This window comes from Anomalospiza imberbis, chromosome 5, assembly GCF_031753505.1.
Source record: "Anomalospiza imberbis isolate Cuckoo-Finch-1a 21T00152 chromosome 5, ASM3175350v1, whole genome shotgun sequence".
Taxonomy (NCBI): domain Eukaryota; kingdom Metazoa; phylum Chordata; class Aves; order Passeriformes; family Viduidae; genus Anomalospiza; species Anomalospiza imberbis.
In genome coordinates this window covers 32,326,449-32,343,235 of record NC_089685.1, presented here as the reverse complement: position 1 = coordinate 32,343,235, position 16,787 = coordinate 32,326,449, and the positions used below count along the sequence as shown (strand labels likewise).

Below are 16,787 nucleotides of genomic sequence, written 5' to 3'. Positions count from 1 at the left end.
ACTGCTATGGGACAGAGGACTGACTATGTTGTATGGAGGGAGTGCTGCAGGAAGCAAAGGTTCAAGCAAACAGACATTCATCTGTGAACCTTTAAAATAACTCGGAGCAAACAGTTCTTTCACAGATTATCTGCAAAACTAGAGACAAACTGCCAAAAATTGGTGCAAATACTGGAAGGGCTTTAAGATTAAAAATCATTATGAAGGAAAGAGCTGTGTTTTTTCTGTATACTGTGATAAATAAATAAGGTAGCCTCACTCCCCCTTCCAGATTAATAAAGTAAGTATTCTTAATTTAGAACAGTCACATAATTATCTCAATCCTACTGTCCTCTTCCTTCTCCATTTCTTTAAAAAAGCAGAGCAGGAACACACTCTTGCTGGAATTCATAGAGAACCCTATCTCTCTGGTGCCTGCTCTAACTACCAGGGAATGGATTCATAATCACCCTGTAAATAATTAAATATTTATTAAGTCTGGGAAAGAGTTTGAGAGCTTCAACAAACAAGAAACCAGGGAAACTTGTCCAAGAATACTCAGTTCCTTAGTTCTCCGAGCAATCATTTGCAAGGTGGGAGATCTGTACTCAAGACTCAATTTTGAGTAAGATAAAGGTAGCAAAATATGGAACTCAACTCCTCACACAAATGCTCTGATCCCTAGGAAGGATGCACTGATCAGATTCCTGATGCTGCAATTTCATACATATTCTCACATGGCTCAGCAGAAAATGCAACATTTTTAGGTCTACTCTGGTGGCAACTCAGATGACATCAGCATGGATGAGGCTGTCACTTTGTCTCTGCCAGCTGCAGGCAAGGCAGTTTCTGGTCTATAAATATTAGAGATGCAGCATTTCAAACTATACTACAGAATAAACATGTAGGCCAGTATGTGCAGTCACACAAACACACCAACACCTCAGAAGTGAGGCAGCAACCAAAGCCAAACTAAATGACTAAATGTGGCATCTGAAAGGCAAACAGAAGCAAGAGCTCTTTTATGAATTTCATCTCATGGGATGTAGCACATTCCCCCCCCCCTCCCCCCTCATTACAGAGGCCATCCTGGAACCACTAGGGAACAACACGGAGCTACATTGAACTGCCAAAGAGGCCACTATCAAAGCATGTGCCTTTAATCTCATTGAACAGTTCGTCTGAACACTCATAACCCATACCCTCTCACCAGCAACCCACTTGTTGTCTTGTCAGGGAACATATATTGGAGGAATTACACTTTGGTTCTTATTTCCATTGATGTTTTTTTCCCTTTTGATATGTAAAAGAGGGTTTTTCTTGCTCAACATTATGGTTGTCCAGAAAAGTTTCCCAGAGATGTGAGTCTCTCCTCAGTGCTTAGCCAGATCATGCAGTAGATCCTCCGAAAAGTTATGCTAAGGCAGGTGGAAAATACTGTGACTGGTGAACATGACTTTATAAGGGCAAACTGTGCCTGAGGAACTTGGTGGTCTTCTGTAATGCGGGTTACAGCACTAGAGGATAAGGGAAGAGCAATATGTCATGTACTTTGGCTTGTGTAAAGCACTTGACACTATCCCACATGACATCCTTGTCTCTAACCTGGAGCCACATGGATTTGACAGATGGACCACTTGTTCAATAAGGAATTGGCTGGATAGTATTACTCAAAGGGTTGTGGTCAACAGCTTGACATCCAAATGGAAACCAGTGGTGTTAAGTGGTGCTCCTCAGGGGTTTGTATTGGGACCAGGGCTTTTTGACATCTTTACTGGTGACATGGAAAATGGGATTGAATGCACTCGCAGCAAGTTTGTGGTGTGGTTGTGTGGTGTGGTTGTGTGGTGTGGTTGATGTGCTGGAAGGAAGTGACGGCATCTAGAAGCACCTAGATTGGCCTGAAAGGTGGGCTCCTGCAAATCTCATGAAGTTCAGCAAGGCCAAGTGTAAGATCCTGCATGTAGGTCACGATAATCCCAAGGACAAATACAGGTTGAGCAGAAAATGGACTGAGAGCAACCCTGAGAAGGACTTGGGCACATTGGTTGACAAGAAGCTCAACATGATCTGGCAATGTATGTTTGCAGCCCAGAACACCAAACACATCCTGGGCTGCTTCAAAAGGAACATGGCCAGTGGGCCAAGGGAGATGATTCTTCCCCTCTACTCTGCTCCAGTGAGACCTCACCTGGAGGGCTGCATTCCACTCTGGGGCCACCAACATAAAAAGGATGGGGACCTGCTGGAGCAAGTCCAGAGCAGGGCTATGAATATGATCAGGGATCTGGAGCACCTCTTCTATGAGGACAAGCAGAGAGAGTTGGTGCTGTTCAGCCTGAAGAAGAGAAGGCTCAGGGGAGACCTCAGAGCAGCCTTCTAGTACCTAAAGGGAACAAGAGAGCTGGATAGAGAATTTTTACAAAGGCATGTAGTCAGAGAAGAATGGGTAATGGCTTTGAACTGAAAGAAAGTAGCTTTAGATTAGATATAAGGAAAATCTTTACTGTAAGAGTGGTGAGGCTTTTTTTTCTCATTAAGGCCACATGATCAATTTCACAAGGCATAGTCTATTGCACCATCCCAAAGGTAAAGTGGAAATACTGCTAACAAAGCACAGAATTTGACCCACAATTATATACCATGGCATCAGAAGTGGCTGGCAATTAAAGGATTACAATACAGTCCACAATAATCCGATGAGCTCGGCCGCAGATGCACATAGACTGCTCATCACAGGCTGCCAGGGAAGAAGTGATGCCGGGCGTGCACGACAGCGCTCACTGCCACCAGGCTCCTCCACGGCACCCTGGGAGGAGAGGAGTACCTAGCAGGTGGGGACTTGCTACCTCCACTGGGCTCCCTCATCTCTTCTGCACAGGGGACCCTTCTCCCACTCTGCACATGGTTGTGATTTTAATGCTGAAGTATCTGAGCAGATTAACACTTGGATTCTATTTTCTGTCATTACATTAAGAATCTCACTAATTCTATTTTTTTTATTTTTAATTTTATTTATTTTATTTTTACTTGGAAATTAGGAAGGCACAAATGAAGACAGCCCCCAAAAAAGGTACACAATACAAAGAACCGTATTACATTGATCTTAACCTCAAGTAGTCTGCTAGGCAGCAAGCACAGCATAGTTGTCAAATTCTTAAACATACCAGTTATCCATATGCACAACACACACAAACCTAGCTTTCTCCTACACAGCTGGCTCCTCAAAGAACTAGTATTATTTAAGACAAGCATGCAGACACCAATTTGCAAAATACACGAGGACAAGAGCTTATACACATTAATTTCTACTCATCGGCAAACCAGTGATTTGCAAGAGGTAGAGCTTGCTGTGCTGTCTAACCACTTATAACAACCTCGATGTAGTAAGAATCCTATGATAAGGGTTAAGAACTTTTTCTTTTTAGCGTGCCTTTTGAATGCATGCAGAAATACTCTCAAAGAAATAAAAGTAACTTTATGCCTAGCAACTTAGTCACAGCAACTAGTCAGAGACCAGTATTGAAGCATATGATAAAAGCCACCACCCCTTTTTTGGGGTGGTTTTTCTTGGTTTTAGTAGCACAAGTAGAATAACAGATCATCCTGATCTATATTTTAAAAATTCAATTAAGTAACTTGCAATCATTTCAATTTCTCCATTATTGTGTAAAACAGTAACTTAATTGTTGAGTTAGAAAGTTTCAGTTGAGATGCCTGCTCATCTTGGTACTGAATGAACACTTATCTTGCCTCTGACCTGATGCTTTAGATTGTTTATCCTCTCTCTGCTTAAAAAAGAATCAGAGGGGAAAAGCAGAGAACAGCAAGGTTTGAAAAAAGACATGTTGTCGAAAGAACAGAGTCATACAAGAGCTATCACTGAATCTTATTAGACTTCTGGTGTACTCTGTACTTTGTAAACATGAACAAATCCTCTGATTTTCAGGAAGCAGATACTCTGGACTGGCTAAAACAGTAGAGAATGCTTTCTTTCCCCATATAAAAGAATGTACACTGCAAAGTGAAAGGGGATCAGCCTGTCTCCTTATTTAGTTTTACACAGTGAGCAAATCCAAAAGTGTGCGCCACTCCATTTGTGACACCCTGGAAGAAACACGCAGCATCTCAAAGACTCCCCACAAAAGACAGCACCAACAAATTGCTAGAAGATTTTACATGCAGAGTAATCGGATGAGTAAGCACTGAGTCAGTTAAGGAGTCTGGATAGTTTACATGAATCTCTAGTCAGTTTTGTTTCCCACAACAGCTAATTATGTAAAGGGTTACAATCATTACTTCCTGGAAGTCATCATCCGGTAAGCCAGCTGCATTTGCTTTTTATTCCCAATATAGCTAACGAGAAATACTGCACCATAAGTGTTCTAATTATACTTTTTGTAACTTCTATTTTACAATTAAACAAACCCACTTAGGTCTAGTATATTTCAAGAATGTTTCGGTTAATATGCTAATACAACTCCCTTGCCTGCTTGTCAGCACTTCTGCATCTATAAAGGAAAGTCTCAGGAGGTTACAACTGAAACTAAAGCATGTTTTACTGGTCAATAATAGATAACATAACAAAGTTAATAGGTATATTCTAACTGGTGAATGCATGATCACACTTCTAAGCAAATTCTACTGAATCTTTTTTGAGAAAAATAGACAAAGTATTTTTTTCCTTCTCACCACCTTAATTAAAACAACCCCCCCAGATGCTGTGATCAAGGTAAACACAGATAAAGAACCCACGTACCTTAGGAAAGACTTCATTAAAGACAGATCAATAGCACTTTCCTGCACTGGATAGAGTTTGAGTAAATAACACAGACCATCTTTACTTTATTTCACAGATATCATTATCAAAGAGTCAAATCATAAAGCATACATTTTCTCCACAACATTTTCTTAGAGCATTTAGTGGGTTTTCCCTTCCTACCTGCAACATCTACCTCATTAACATGCATCTAAAGCTGGGATTATTTTATTATGCCAACTATGAACTAAACCAAGCATTTACAGCTTCCAGAGAAGACAGGAGAATAACATGAAGTTATGGCCATGCCCACATACAAGCCAGATCTTGGAAACAGGACATCAGATTTGCTTGGGGTTATTTCCAAAATACTCTTCATTTTTTCATAATGACATTACATCTCAGTCTCAGGACTTATCAGTCACCTCCAGGTAAAATTCAGGTTTCCAGCAGGTTGTACGATGCAAGACTGAATACTGCAACTTGAAATTCATGCAGGTATATGCCTGAGAAATAGTGACAGAAGAGAAAAAATGAGAGGGAAGGAGTTCTTAAAGAGATCTTCCTTGATCAGTTACAAAACTGAAATTAACTGAAAATGTCTTGAGAAAATGAGTGCTTTGCCTGGACAAGATGGATTAGTGGACATAGCGTAGGTGAAACACCTTTAGCCTACCAGGTGGCTGTAACTCACTTGTGACACACTTCAATGTCTACGAGTAGATGACTTCCACAAGCTGCACAAAACAGTACATTCCAGAGGAAGTAGTGCCTCAGGATTACGGCTCCTTTACAACAGATCAAAGTGAATTGTTTGTCTTAGAGCACTCCCACAGGACCAAGCCACCACACAAACTGCCAGAACAGCCTGCAGTTGTTTAAGTCTTGGAAACAAAGGAAAAAGCAGTGATAACCAACTCCTTTCATTTTGGTGCCAGATATAGCCTTCGTAATGTAAAAGATACACAGCAAGCAGTCTTCCTGTGCAGACAGCTCTGTCTCTTACCCAAGACATGGACCCATGCTCTCAGCAACGGCCTTCTAGGCTTCATCCCAAGTATCTGCTACTGCACAGCCCAACCAGCCTCATCCCTGTTCCTGGTACACAAGCAGTGATGTCAGTCATTGCCCCTTCAACCACTGCCTCCAATTTTCAGCTATTGCTCTTCTTCCACATCCATCTGTATGTACCTACACACATACTCCCACAATTTCTTGAACCTCAGGGTGTGTGGCACAGTGCCAAAGAAACAAAAAGCAGGGAAAGAAAAGATGAAATAACTTTGGGAACCAGAGGCCATTCATGACTTGCAGCTCCCAGACTGACCAGCACAGCGCAAGGTCAGCCAGCCTTGCTTCAGAGATGGCCAGCACTCAATCACATCAGCCCAGACAGCTCACAGCAGAGTATGGGACAGATCCCTGGAAGGGTCAGGTCTGTACATGGCAAGCTGGGAGAAGCACTCACAGAGGAAATGCTGCCTAAGACTAAACCCTGCAGGAAGCAGAGGCAGCAGCATCCCGAGCACAGGCAGCCCTGCTACACATTTAGCCTAATCGCTCACACACAAACAAAGCCCCACACTCCAAAGCCTGCTTTGCCCTGTGAAAGCCAAGCAGTAAGAGTAGATTAGACTCTAATAGGGATTAATACAAGTTAAGGTAGCAGCAATTTCCACTAGGGAGACCAGAAATGTTTGATGTGGGATAGCATGACAGGTAGATGTAGGAAGGGTCAAGGAAAAAAAAACGTAAAGGGAAGAACAAGTAACACAGGAGCTTGCATTGACACCTGGCTGGCTCCATTTTTGCTCTCCCCCATGTCCATCCCTGCCCAAAGCAGAGATCAGACATGCTGCACTGTCAAGTCATGGTCAGTGATTTCTAACAGGCTGTGTAATAGTCAGGAGGGAATTTCTGATTCAATCTCAACAGCACTGACCCACTTTGTTCCAGCACTACCATCCATCACCTCTGACTGACCAGGAGACCAGTTTTAACAAAAGGCAAAACTTAACACAAGTGAAATCTGAACCAGAATATGGAAAGAAATTTGGATCCCATTGTGTCTTACTGCAGTAACTTCAAAGCTATGTTTAACTTTATTAGCAACTAGAACTCTAGTTCATAAAAAAAGTGACCAATAAAAGATAATGGCAGGAAATTAAGTGACCTTAGTATGATTTAGAGCATTGCTCTGCAACAGCAAAAATGCACAGAAAGTATGCTTGGAAAAGAAAAGAAAAAGCCCCAAAGAAGTAATCATAAAAAGTTTCCAAATTGCTTCAGAGTCAGAGGCAAGTTAAAACTTCACGCTAGAGGCTAACAAAAATGTGTATCTACAAAACATATGCATTAAAGATGCATTATGATTGCCATACTGCCAGAAAGAAACACTGTTCGGACAATCCATTCACTACCTACCTTTTCATGTGTGATATAGTAATTTAGACTTTATTAATCTTTAAATTCAAGTAAAATAATAAATGTAGTTTCACTGTGGTGCAGGAACACAGCAGCTACAGTGTGTGGTCAAACCAGGAAAAAAAAAGTGTACTTTCCTGACTCTCAGTCATATTTTCAAAAAGGCATGAAAAGGTGTTTTTTTTTCTTTAATTCTATAGAAAGACTAAGAAGCCAAAACCTCTGAAGTTCCTCAGCCATGACCTTTGGGAAGCAGGCATTTTGTGTGGCTCCCCCTTACCCCGAATACTTTGGTACACAGCATAGTGATAAACCAAGTTCCTTAGTTTTCATTCCAAGAAAGCTGTGGAAGAGTAAGAGTACTAATAAGCTGGTTAACAAAAAAAAACAAAAACAGAACAAGACAAAACCCAAAACCAACCACAAAACTCTTCAGTTTATGACTGAACTGTCTTAATTTGCAGATACCCCTTTCAGCTGCACAGTTAACTACAAACTCATTAACATTTACCTGGACAAACTCATTAACATTTACCTGGACAGCTGGAGTTTGTACTCTGAAACGAAGGATCAGAGAGCTGGGAGAAAATGGTGGGGGAAAAGACAAGGAACTTCATTAGACAACGTAACTCCAGCTGGAAAATAGCATGGAGAACAATATCCTTTCTGTATCAGACAAAGTCCTGCGTGTGGTCAAGTTCTTTGACCAGGAAAATTTCTGCTAAACCACACTTGATAAACTTGAACTTTGAAAACTGGCATCTATTCATCAGATTTTTTAAAAATAAACCTCAAGAATTCTGGCATCATCCAAGGTACAAAATGTTTCATTACAAAGACTTTATTCAAAATAGCTATCAGTTTACTAAAACAACAGCCCAGTTGGTACTTCAGAACTCTGCCTTTTCTCAGAGAGGCTTACGGTGCTGTTTTAATGTGGAATTGAAATTCACAATTCAGAATTTTCATTTTCCATAAAGATTAGTCAGGCAATGTAATACAGACTGCTACCAAGTTCTTTCTGATGAGAAATAGGGAGTATTTTGTTCTGAAGAAGGCCATGCAAATATTGATCTTGGGGAAGCATCTTCCTCTGTAAACTGCTTTTGGGCTTACATTTCTACTAGGTCACTTCCAACTGAAAAATTAAGGTGGAAAAAAGGAGGGATCTAAGCAGCTCTTCCCTCAGCCCATTTCAGTTGGAGATGCAATTATGAAAAAAGGTTGAGCCTTAAACTCCAATGATTCTCAACAGTTCACACCATATAGAGGATCTCTCTGAAGAGACAGGCCTGATAATTAGTCAATACAATGCTTACCTAGTCAAAGCACATTTCTCCTGTCCATAGAAGGCCAGATACAAGTCCTAAGAAGGCAAACATGCTAGTTCAACATTAATGATGGAAAAACTTAGGAGCAGTATATCCCTAATCTTCTTGCTACTACGAGATACTTATTTTTCAGAGGATAAATTTCCAAAGGGAACCAGGTATTCAAGATCTCACCAGCTCACCCTTTACCATACTCAAGACACCCACTCAAAGACATCAGAGGATGCCCTAGTATTTTTTCAGTAGTGTGAATTGCTCAGTAACTTTATCAATAGATACTAGACATTATCAGCAGTACCAAGTAGCACTGGTCCTCAGAATACAAAAAGTAAGATAGGCTACTATAGTCAACTGAGCCTTGAATTAAGGCATGCTGTCTATAAATCTAATAAGGTCATACAGCAGAAAGTTAATACTTGGCTCATAACAATACCAACAGTCTGTTGCTCATCTAAAAAGTATTCCTTCCACTTTCTAGCTCTAGTTGTATCCCTCACCCCAGCTGCAAGGTTGGTAAAACTACCTCTAATGACTTCAGAGTGCAAATAAAATTACCACATTCTTCAGAAAAACACAAATACAACTTATACTGTGGATGACCAGGAATATTTTATTAGTTATGTTACTTTCCAGGTGCCTTTATGTCTAAAAAGTAAGGTACCCATGCCATCATAATATTCTTACATCCCCAAAACAACATGTATAGGTACCCAGCTAGACAGATCTAATTTCAGTATTAAAACATCCTTAAGAAATATTCTTCCGCTTTCTATACAATGTTCAGGGAAGTAAACACTTACCTTATTGATTCCATTGGAACAGTTCTTGACAGAAGGTAGACTGAAGAACAAGGATGTTGCAAAAAAAGGTGCAATAAAATGCTCTGCCCAGCAAGTCAGAAGTACCTTGTTTACTTCAGCTTGACAAACAGGTAACATTTACAGACTTTCTGCTGTTCCTGTATGACCTCTACTAAAGCAACAGCCAATCTAGTGATGCTGCTAAAAATCCACAGAGAAGATGTCAGTTTACACCACTCAGGAACCAGGCACAACAATTAACATCTGTTACTGCTTCCTATTTGAGGAGTTAAGAGCAGAAAAGCTATGTGAAGAATGGCACTACCAAATCCTCATTTCCAAATATGGCACCATATACATACCCTACAGGGCATGTACACTGCAGGTCCCTCTTCCTTCAGTATTAATATTCAGACATCTTAGGGCAGGATTTCCAAATGCACACATCAGTGGCGCGGTTTCTGAAGCACCAACACTGATGCTCGGCAAGCTGGGCTCAATGCAATCTCACGACAAGGTACGGGAGATACGTGCTGCTGCACTCCTGCTCACACGCCTGTCCAGAGGACCTCAAATGGCCAGTCTGCTGCCCAGCTGTCCACATCCTTCAGCAGTGAGGAATCAGCTAGCCATCGCAAACACCAGAAATCACAGGCAGCAAAAGCAATTTGGCCACACCCTTTCTCCTAACCTAATACAAGAAATTCCAAGCAGTATATAGGGATCCGACTTTCCTGAATTTACATTCCCTTAAAGCTAACTTGCTGGCTAATTAGGGCTGATTTCTTAGGCCTTGAACCCTCAATATCAAAAAAAAATTCAAGGTATCACACAGTGGTATCACTGCTTTTCACTGCTTTTTTATACTATCACAGCTGGTGTCAAGCAGAATTATATCTTAGCACAGACAGTTCTTGCCATCTGAAATACAACTGTAGTGATGCTGGTTAAAGAAAAAGCATCTAGCCCAGCATACCTTTTCAAACAGCTGCTGATCAACAATTTCAGCAAAATAGTTGGGTGGGACCAGGCCGCACACACCCCAGACCACCACAAAAAAGCAAAGCAAGTTAAAATTCCTATTAAGCTATATTTACAAATGCCACCTCCCTCTGCAATTATGATAGAGGACCATGACACCAAAGGAGAGCCAGGTTATCAACAGAACTTCATGCCTTCATCGTTAGTGTCTTTTGAAACGATACAATAGATGTAGCTGAAGGGCATGGCATTTTTTCCTCATTATTCAAAAGAAAAGACTGGAATATATAGTAACTGGCTGCAGATTATAAAGGCTGAGCCTTTAACAATCAAGTTAGGAGGAGGCAAAGAACAGTCTGCACACTGTGCAATGAGCTTAAGTTCTCAAACATTTTTTATGCTCAGTGACCAAGACAAATTTGCACCTTGTCCACAAAGAGCAAAAAGCACCAACCCTTCAAGGGCTCAATGGCAGTGAATAGAATACACCAGCTATGTGAGAACTGTCTTGGCCCTGCCCATGTCAGACAGACACTTGAAGCGTGGCCCACCTGCCAGCTCAGACTCCTCACTGCCCACCTATCAGGCGTATCTCTTATTTTAAGCATAGAACCTTTCCTGGACACAAAAAGACTTTCAATATAGTGACAGGTATTTTTCACAAAAAGTTAAGCTTAGGAAGAAAAAACCTCAAAAACTACCTTTTTACTTTTAAGAGGAAAAACCCCAACAAAACTACAAGCATTCCCTTGAAAGACTGATGTCAGAGGATCAAGTGAGAGGAAACTATATTGTGCAAGTACACAAAGTCAATAAATCTTTCAACAGCTGAGGAGTGGTCCCTCCCACCCTGTTCCAGATGCCTCATATAGAAGGTTTCCAGCCCATGCCTGCGTGGAGCAGGAAGGCTGTTCCTGAAGCCCACGGACCTGCATGAGAACATGCTCCATCTCTGCACATCGCAGACTGTGGGCAACATCAAGGAGGGAACACCCTACCTATGTGAAGAGCACACCAGCATCATTTAAAAAAGCAGAGTCCAGATGTTGCATAGCTTTTCAAATGCCGAGTTTCACGTTCGCATCCATCCCTGGATTTATTGCAATTTATGTATTATGCAATATTTTCCCCGACAGCACCCAGAAGGATGCGCACCAAGAGACCCACACCCCACTGCCATGTCGCTACTTTCCCAATCTCTGTTCCACCCAAGACACCGCCAGAAGGAAAACGCTAGGCGAGGAAACTCGAGGGTCTGGAAGCTCCGGTGGCTCAAGCCAGGATCTGCCGGCGCTGTCCTTGGCACAATAGTTGGATGCGATACAGCCGGGCAATGCGAGGCTGAAATACTTCCTGGGATGGCTGAATGGGCTCATTCAGTAGTCAAGGGTAATTCTTTATTAGCCATCTTCTACAGGCCAGCACAGAAACTATAGCCCTGAGGGGAGGGTGGGAGACACCAGCCATGTGCTTCAAGAAAGGGGTATGGCTTAGCATTGTCTCTAGCCCCAGTAATTGACAAGCTTTTTTTTTTTGTCCTCCCTTTCCCTTTCCCTCCCCCCTCGGGCGTTACCGAAGCCGGTGGAGGAAGGGAAGGTGCCCGGCCGGGGCCGGGCTGTGGAAGAGCCGCCGCAGCTGCCGTCCGGCCCGGCCCCTCGGACCCACCGGCGCCGCTCGGAGCGCTGCGGGAGGGAAAGCGTCCGCCGCCCTCTCGCCGCCCCTCCCGCCCCGAAGTTCGGCCAAATGGGACCGGCTGCCCCGCCGGCGGTGGCGGCTCGGCCGGCAGCCGGGGAAAGGGGCCGGCAGGACGCCCGGCCCCCGCGGCGGTTTTCCCGCTGCCTCCCCGCGCTTACCTTTCACTTGACTTTCATACTCCGCTATAATCTCTTTGTCCTTTTTGAATCTGCTCGGGGTTGACATTATCCACTCGCTTCTTCTGCTTCTCCGCCTTGTTCTAAATTATTATCACTAATTATTCTTGTTTATCTGGAGGAGCTCCCAAGTTGTGTCAGGCGGCCGCAAGCCCGAGCGAGCCGGGGAGGCGGCGGGCGCTGGCCCCGCGGGAGCGCCGCCGGCACCGGAGGCGGCGAGGCGGGGAGCGGCGATCAGACTAACCCCGGCGCAGGCACCATCGCCTCCCGGCACCGTCGCCGGCAGCAACGCGGTCCGCGGCCCGGGGCCGCCGCAGGGCGGGGCGGCGGAGCAGCGGCCGCGGGGCACTCGCTTCCACTAGGCGAGGGCGGGGGCCCGGCGGCTGCGCCCCACCATTGTTATCTGTCCGCACGCACCCGGGAGAGGGGAAGGGAAGAAGGGAGAGAGCGGTGGGCGGGAGGCAGGCGGCCGCGCTCGGTCCGTACGCCAGAGACACTGGTTACTGCTGCCGCCGCGCCCGCCTGGCTAAGAACTCGGGGCCGGCGCCCCGCCGTGACTAACCCCGGGCGGCAGCGCCGCGGCGCATGTCCCAACCTCACGGGGCGAGCAGTCGCCGGCTCGGGGCGGCTCCCCCGCCGCGCCCTGGAGAGGTGTCTCCGGGAATAAACTTCTCCCCGCCCTCCCGCCGCTGTCTCCTCCCTTCCTGCCTGCCCGCCCGCCTCCGGTCTTCGCTCGTCTTGTCCGCCGCCCTGCCGGCAGCCGCTCGCCGGCCGGGGCCGGACTCCTGCGTGCAGCGCCCGCTTGCCCCGGCCGGCCCGCAGCCGGAGGCCCAGCAGGCCTGGGGTGCTCGGGCTCGGGCGGGGGTGGGAGGAGGGAGACCCCCGCTCCGCCACCCCCATCGAGCACATGATGGCCGGATGCTCTCGGGAGACAGGGGTGTGAGGCCGCGGTACGGTTCCAGAAGGCCCTTGATCCGGGGAAAGTTAAAGCCCCGTGCTGCCGTCAGCGCCAAGCCGCCTGGGGAGGGGGAGCCCGGAGGGGACAAGTGGCCTTTGGGGACACCGTGTGCCTCCCTAGTGTCTCCGAAGACAGGGCACGGCTGCACCGGTGTGCGTAGGGGCCCGGACCCAGGGGGCCAGAGCTTGGCAGCACCCAAGGGAAGAGCTGCATCCTCAGCACAGCAGGTCTTGCTTCCATCGCCCTTGTCCGCCCGGTGCTCCCCTGCGGATGCAGCTTGTTCTCGATGGCAGGAGCGCCTGTGTGGGGCTTTCCTCGCATCTCCTGCGGGAAACAAGCAAAGCTGGGCAGGAGGCCACTCAAAATGCTGTTCCCTTGAGCTGCTGTGCATGGCACACATCGGGGCTGGCCCTGATGTCTGACAGTCAGACAGTCACGTTCAATGCCAGCTTTAGAAGGATGGATTCCAGCCCAGCAGGCAGTGGTGCACAGCCCTCCCTGCAAAGCTGGGGCTGGGAAAATGGGAAGATCATCCAGAAGGGCAGGAATAGCTGAAATTTGCAGTATGGAGCAAGTTGTCGTAAGGATGTAAGTGACCCTGACATACCCTTGGTCCAGGTTGCCCCCAGCTGAGTTGGGGATATCCTACTCTGCCTGAAGAGCTGGAATTTGATTCAGCCCTTGGAGACTGTGGAGGATGAGAGCTGGCTGTTAGCTGTGCAGGTGCAGTGAGACCATGCCCGCCAGGAGTCAAGCACAGAGGTTCACAGAGCTGGTAGCCACGCTTCTCCGAGGTCCCTGGTTGCGAGGTCGGGGATGCAGAAGGATTCAGGTGTGGCTCAGGTTATAAAACCCATTTTTCTTTTTCCCCCAGCTGCTCTGAAACTTTTGCCAGAGAAGAGTTTTCTGAAAAGAAAAACATTGAAAAAGCAGAATGATGGACACTGCTGCCTTGTGATGAACAAAGAATGTGGCTGTCATTCATGAGTCAAAGCCAAAAGTCAAACCAAGGCAGAGCTTCAGACTTTGAGCTGCAGGGAGGTCAGCTCTGAGGAGGTTAAAAACAGGCAGGGGACATTCTGGAGACAGAGGGCTCCATTGGTGTCAGGCATGTCCAGGAGTAATTAAGCAAAGATGCACACTATTTACAATGAATTTCCAAAGATAGTGGCTATGTGATTTGTGTGGTGGGAGTTCCCAGAGATCCTGTCCTGGACAGCTAGCTCTGATGCTGCCAGGACCTGACTCTTCGGGACAAACAAGTGAATTGTGGGACCATCTGCAATTGGGAAGGTTCAAGGTTCAGCTACCCAGTAATTTGGCTGGATTTGAGCTTGAGTGCTATGGGGACCTGGTGCTCAGAGAGCAGTGCCACAGTTAACTGTACTCATGCAGACATTCTTGCTTGTGTTTATATTTAATTCTTATAAGCACATTGCCTTGGTGTTACAGTTGCTCACTTACACACTTCTGCATTTCAGCAGTAAGTGTACATCTGTCCTTTGCAGTTCATTTTTCATTAGGTACCACGTTCTTCCTGCTAGAGGATCAGGGTAACAGGATTCCTGTTCCCTTTTCTATCTTCACGTTTTGTTCTTTGTAATTTTATTACATTTCTTCCTCTTGCCCTCCCAGTGCAATCTTTTTCCACTCTGATCCCAATCCAGGTCACCCAACACTGTCTTAGTACAGGAGGTTATTGTCTAAAACCAATTAAAAAATTTAGGTTGGATAGTCAAATTACATCCCTTGAATAAGAAGCCCAGCTTCAAAAGAGCAGTCATCTCTGTAATCCCAACCACTTTGATTTTCATCTCAACCTTTGATGCCAGCATCTTGCTTCCTGGCTGTTTGAGTCCATCTGTTTGGCTGGGGACTGGCTGATTTACAAGACAGTGGGCCATGTTCCCTGGGAACATGAGGCAGTAGCTGGAGATTGGCTGCAAGTCTTGTCTGGTCTTTCAGAGCACTGTGTTTTTGCAAACAGGACAGAGAACAGTGTTCAAGTCCCCTTGTGCCCTTGTGTGAGGTTATGCAGGCTGGCATCTCCAGCCAGGCCAGTCCCTTTCTCCCTTACCTAGTACTTGGGCATACAAACCATGTCCAAATGTGGTTGAAGGTGTAGAAATGTTCTGTGCATCCTCTCCTGAGTCCTGAAGGATGCAGCCCTCTCTTACACTGAGCCTGTGCTGGAAAGACTGTGAGGAGAAGGGTGCAGAGATAGGCTGAATGCCCATGCCTATACCATCCATTTCCTCTGCACTAGATTCTGCATCCAGAGGATCAGCCTGGCTCCACAGAGCCAAAACAGAAGCTGCAGACAGATTATGTTACTGCTTGAGAAGATGAAGAAACCACCTTTGGGCTCTGGAGGCTGACCTCCCTGTATTCAGCCACTCAGCTCTGTGTGTCCATAGCAAGACCACTGAGGAAGGATGGGCCAGGGACTCAGCAGGCTTAAGTGTGCCAGGCTTAGAGCTGCACAGATTCTGGATCCCTGAGTTAGGGTTGGACAACCAGGATTGAGCTGGCTGAGAAATCAGATTCTGGCCCTCTGTCCCTGTTCTCCCCCTGCTTACCGAGCCCCCCTCCCCCCCCTCCCCACCCCACTCTTCTTTAGGGATTGGCAAAGGATTGTGCATTATTACATGGGTGTAATCTTCTTTTAAGATGTTCATGGCAGCTCAAGTCTCCAGACTCAATTCCGCACTGATTTACACAGCCTGCAATCCCATTCTGAGGGTGGTGATTGCACAGGAACAGACCCTGCCTGGGCTCTGCAATGCCACGTTTGAGGTGACTTACAGGACACAGAAGATTACAGAAATGCCACAGAGTTCCCATGAATTTTGGGAGCAGCAAGTGCTAGAGCTGTGGAACAGTCTTGTTATATAAATCCCTGTGCACTCGTGAACGATGCTTGAGAAATCATGTTTATCCAGTGTTCCGTGAACTCTAACTTACTGCTTCTAGAGCATATCCAGGTCTTCACAGGGAGGATGCTATAGAAATTTAAAAAGTATCATACATACTGATGAGCATGTATGTTGTTGCAAGAGACAGAGTTGTATCAATAATGCGGTGTAGCACGGTACTGTTGTGGTACAGTTCTGGTGCAGGGTTTGTGGACTGTACCTCAGTGTATGGAGTTAGATAATCTACTGCACCGGGGAATTGGAAAACCTGAATTATGTATGATAGAACAGAGACATGTTTATACAGAGAGCAGTTCCTGCAATACTTCATACACTTAGTGCAAAAAGGGAATAACACAGGCATGCTTGATTCTGCTTGCTTGAGAACTTCATTATTGCATTTCATTTGCACAGCCTGGTCAGCTGTGCACTATTTGGTTTCTTCTGCTGCTAATAAAAACAGTCTGTATAACTGGTTGCTGAAGTATCATTGAGCTTTTCTCTGTGAGTACATAATGAAACACATTGACCCCCTTAAACAATAAAACCCTCCACTAATTTTCTTTAGTCTGAAAAGAAGACAAATAATTCATCTTGCTTTATAATTGCAGTCAATAAGTCATTTTACAATTGGACAGTAAGTCTCTAAGTGAAAGACCAAGCTTTAATTGAAACAATGAAGCATTTGATTGTTACTGAAAAATCAGTAAGAGGCACCATTCAAAGGGCTTGTTCAAATGTTCGTCACTGATAAGATGCACATTTCTAA

General features: G+C 45.4%; 1 protein-coding gene across 3 annotated transcripts in view; it reads right to left on the bottom strand.

Moving 5' to 3' along the window:
- Positions 1 to 12,813, bottom strand: part of SRGAP1 (SLIT-ROBO Rho GTPase activating protein 1) — a 139,667-nt gene extending 126,854 nt beyond the window's left edge. For 2 of the 3 annotated variants that reach the window (XR_010999082.1, XM_068190102.1), the window contains exon 1: positions 12,128 to 12,813. Coding sequence is in view for 2 of the 3 variants with exons in the window: in XM_068190102.1 (XP_068046203.1) it covers positions 12,128 to 12,194 (67 nt within the window). In the remaining variant the exon portion in view is untranslated. The remainder of the gene's footprint in view (positions 1 to 12,127) is intronic. The other variant, XM_068190103.1, reaches the window with a different exon arrangement.
- Between the last annotated feature and the right edge of the window lie 3,974 nt (positions 12,814 to 16,787).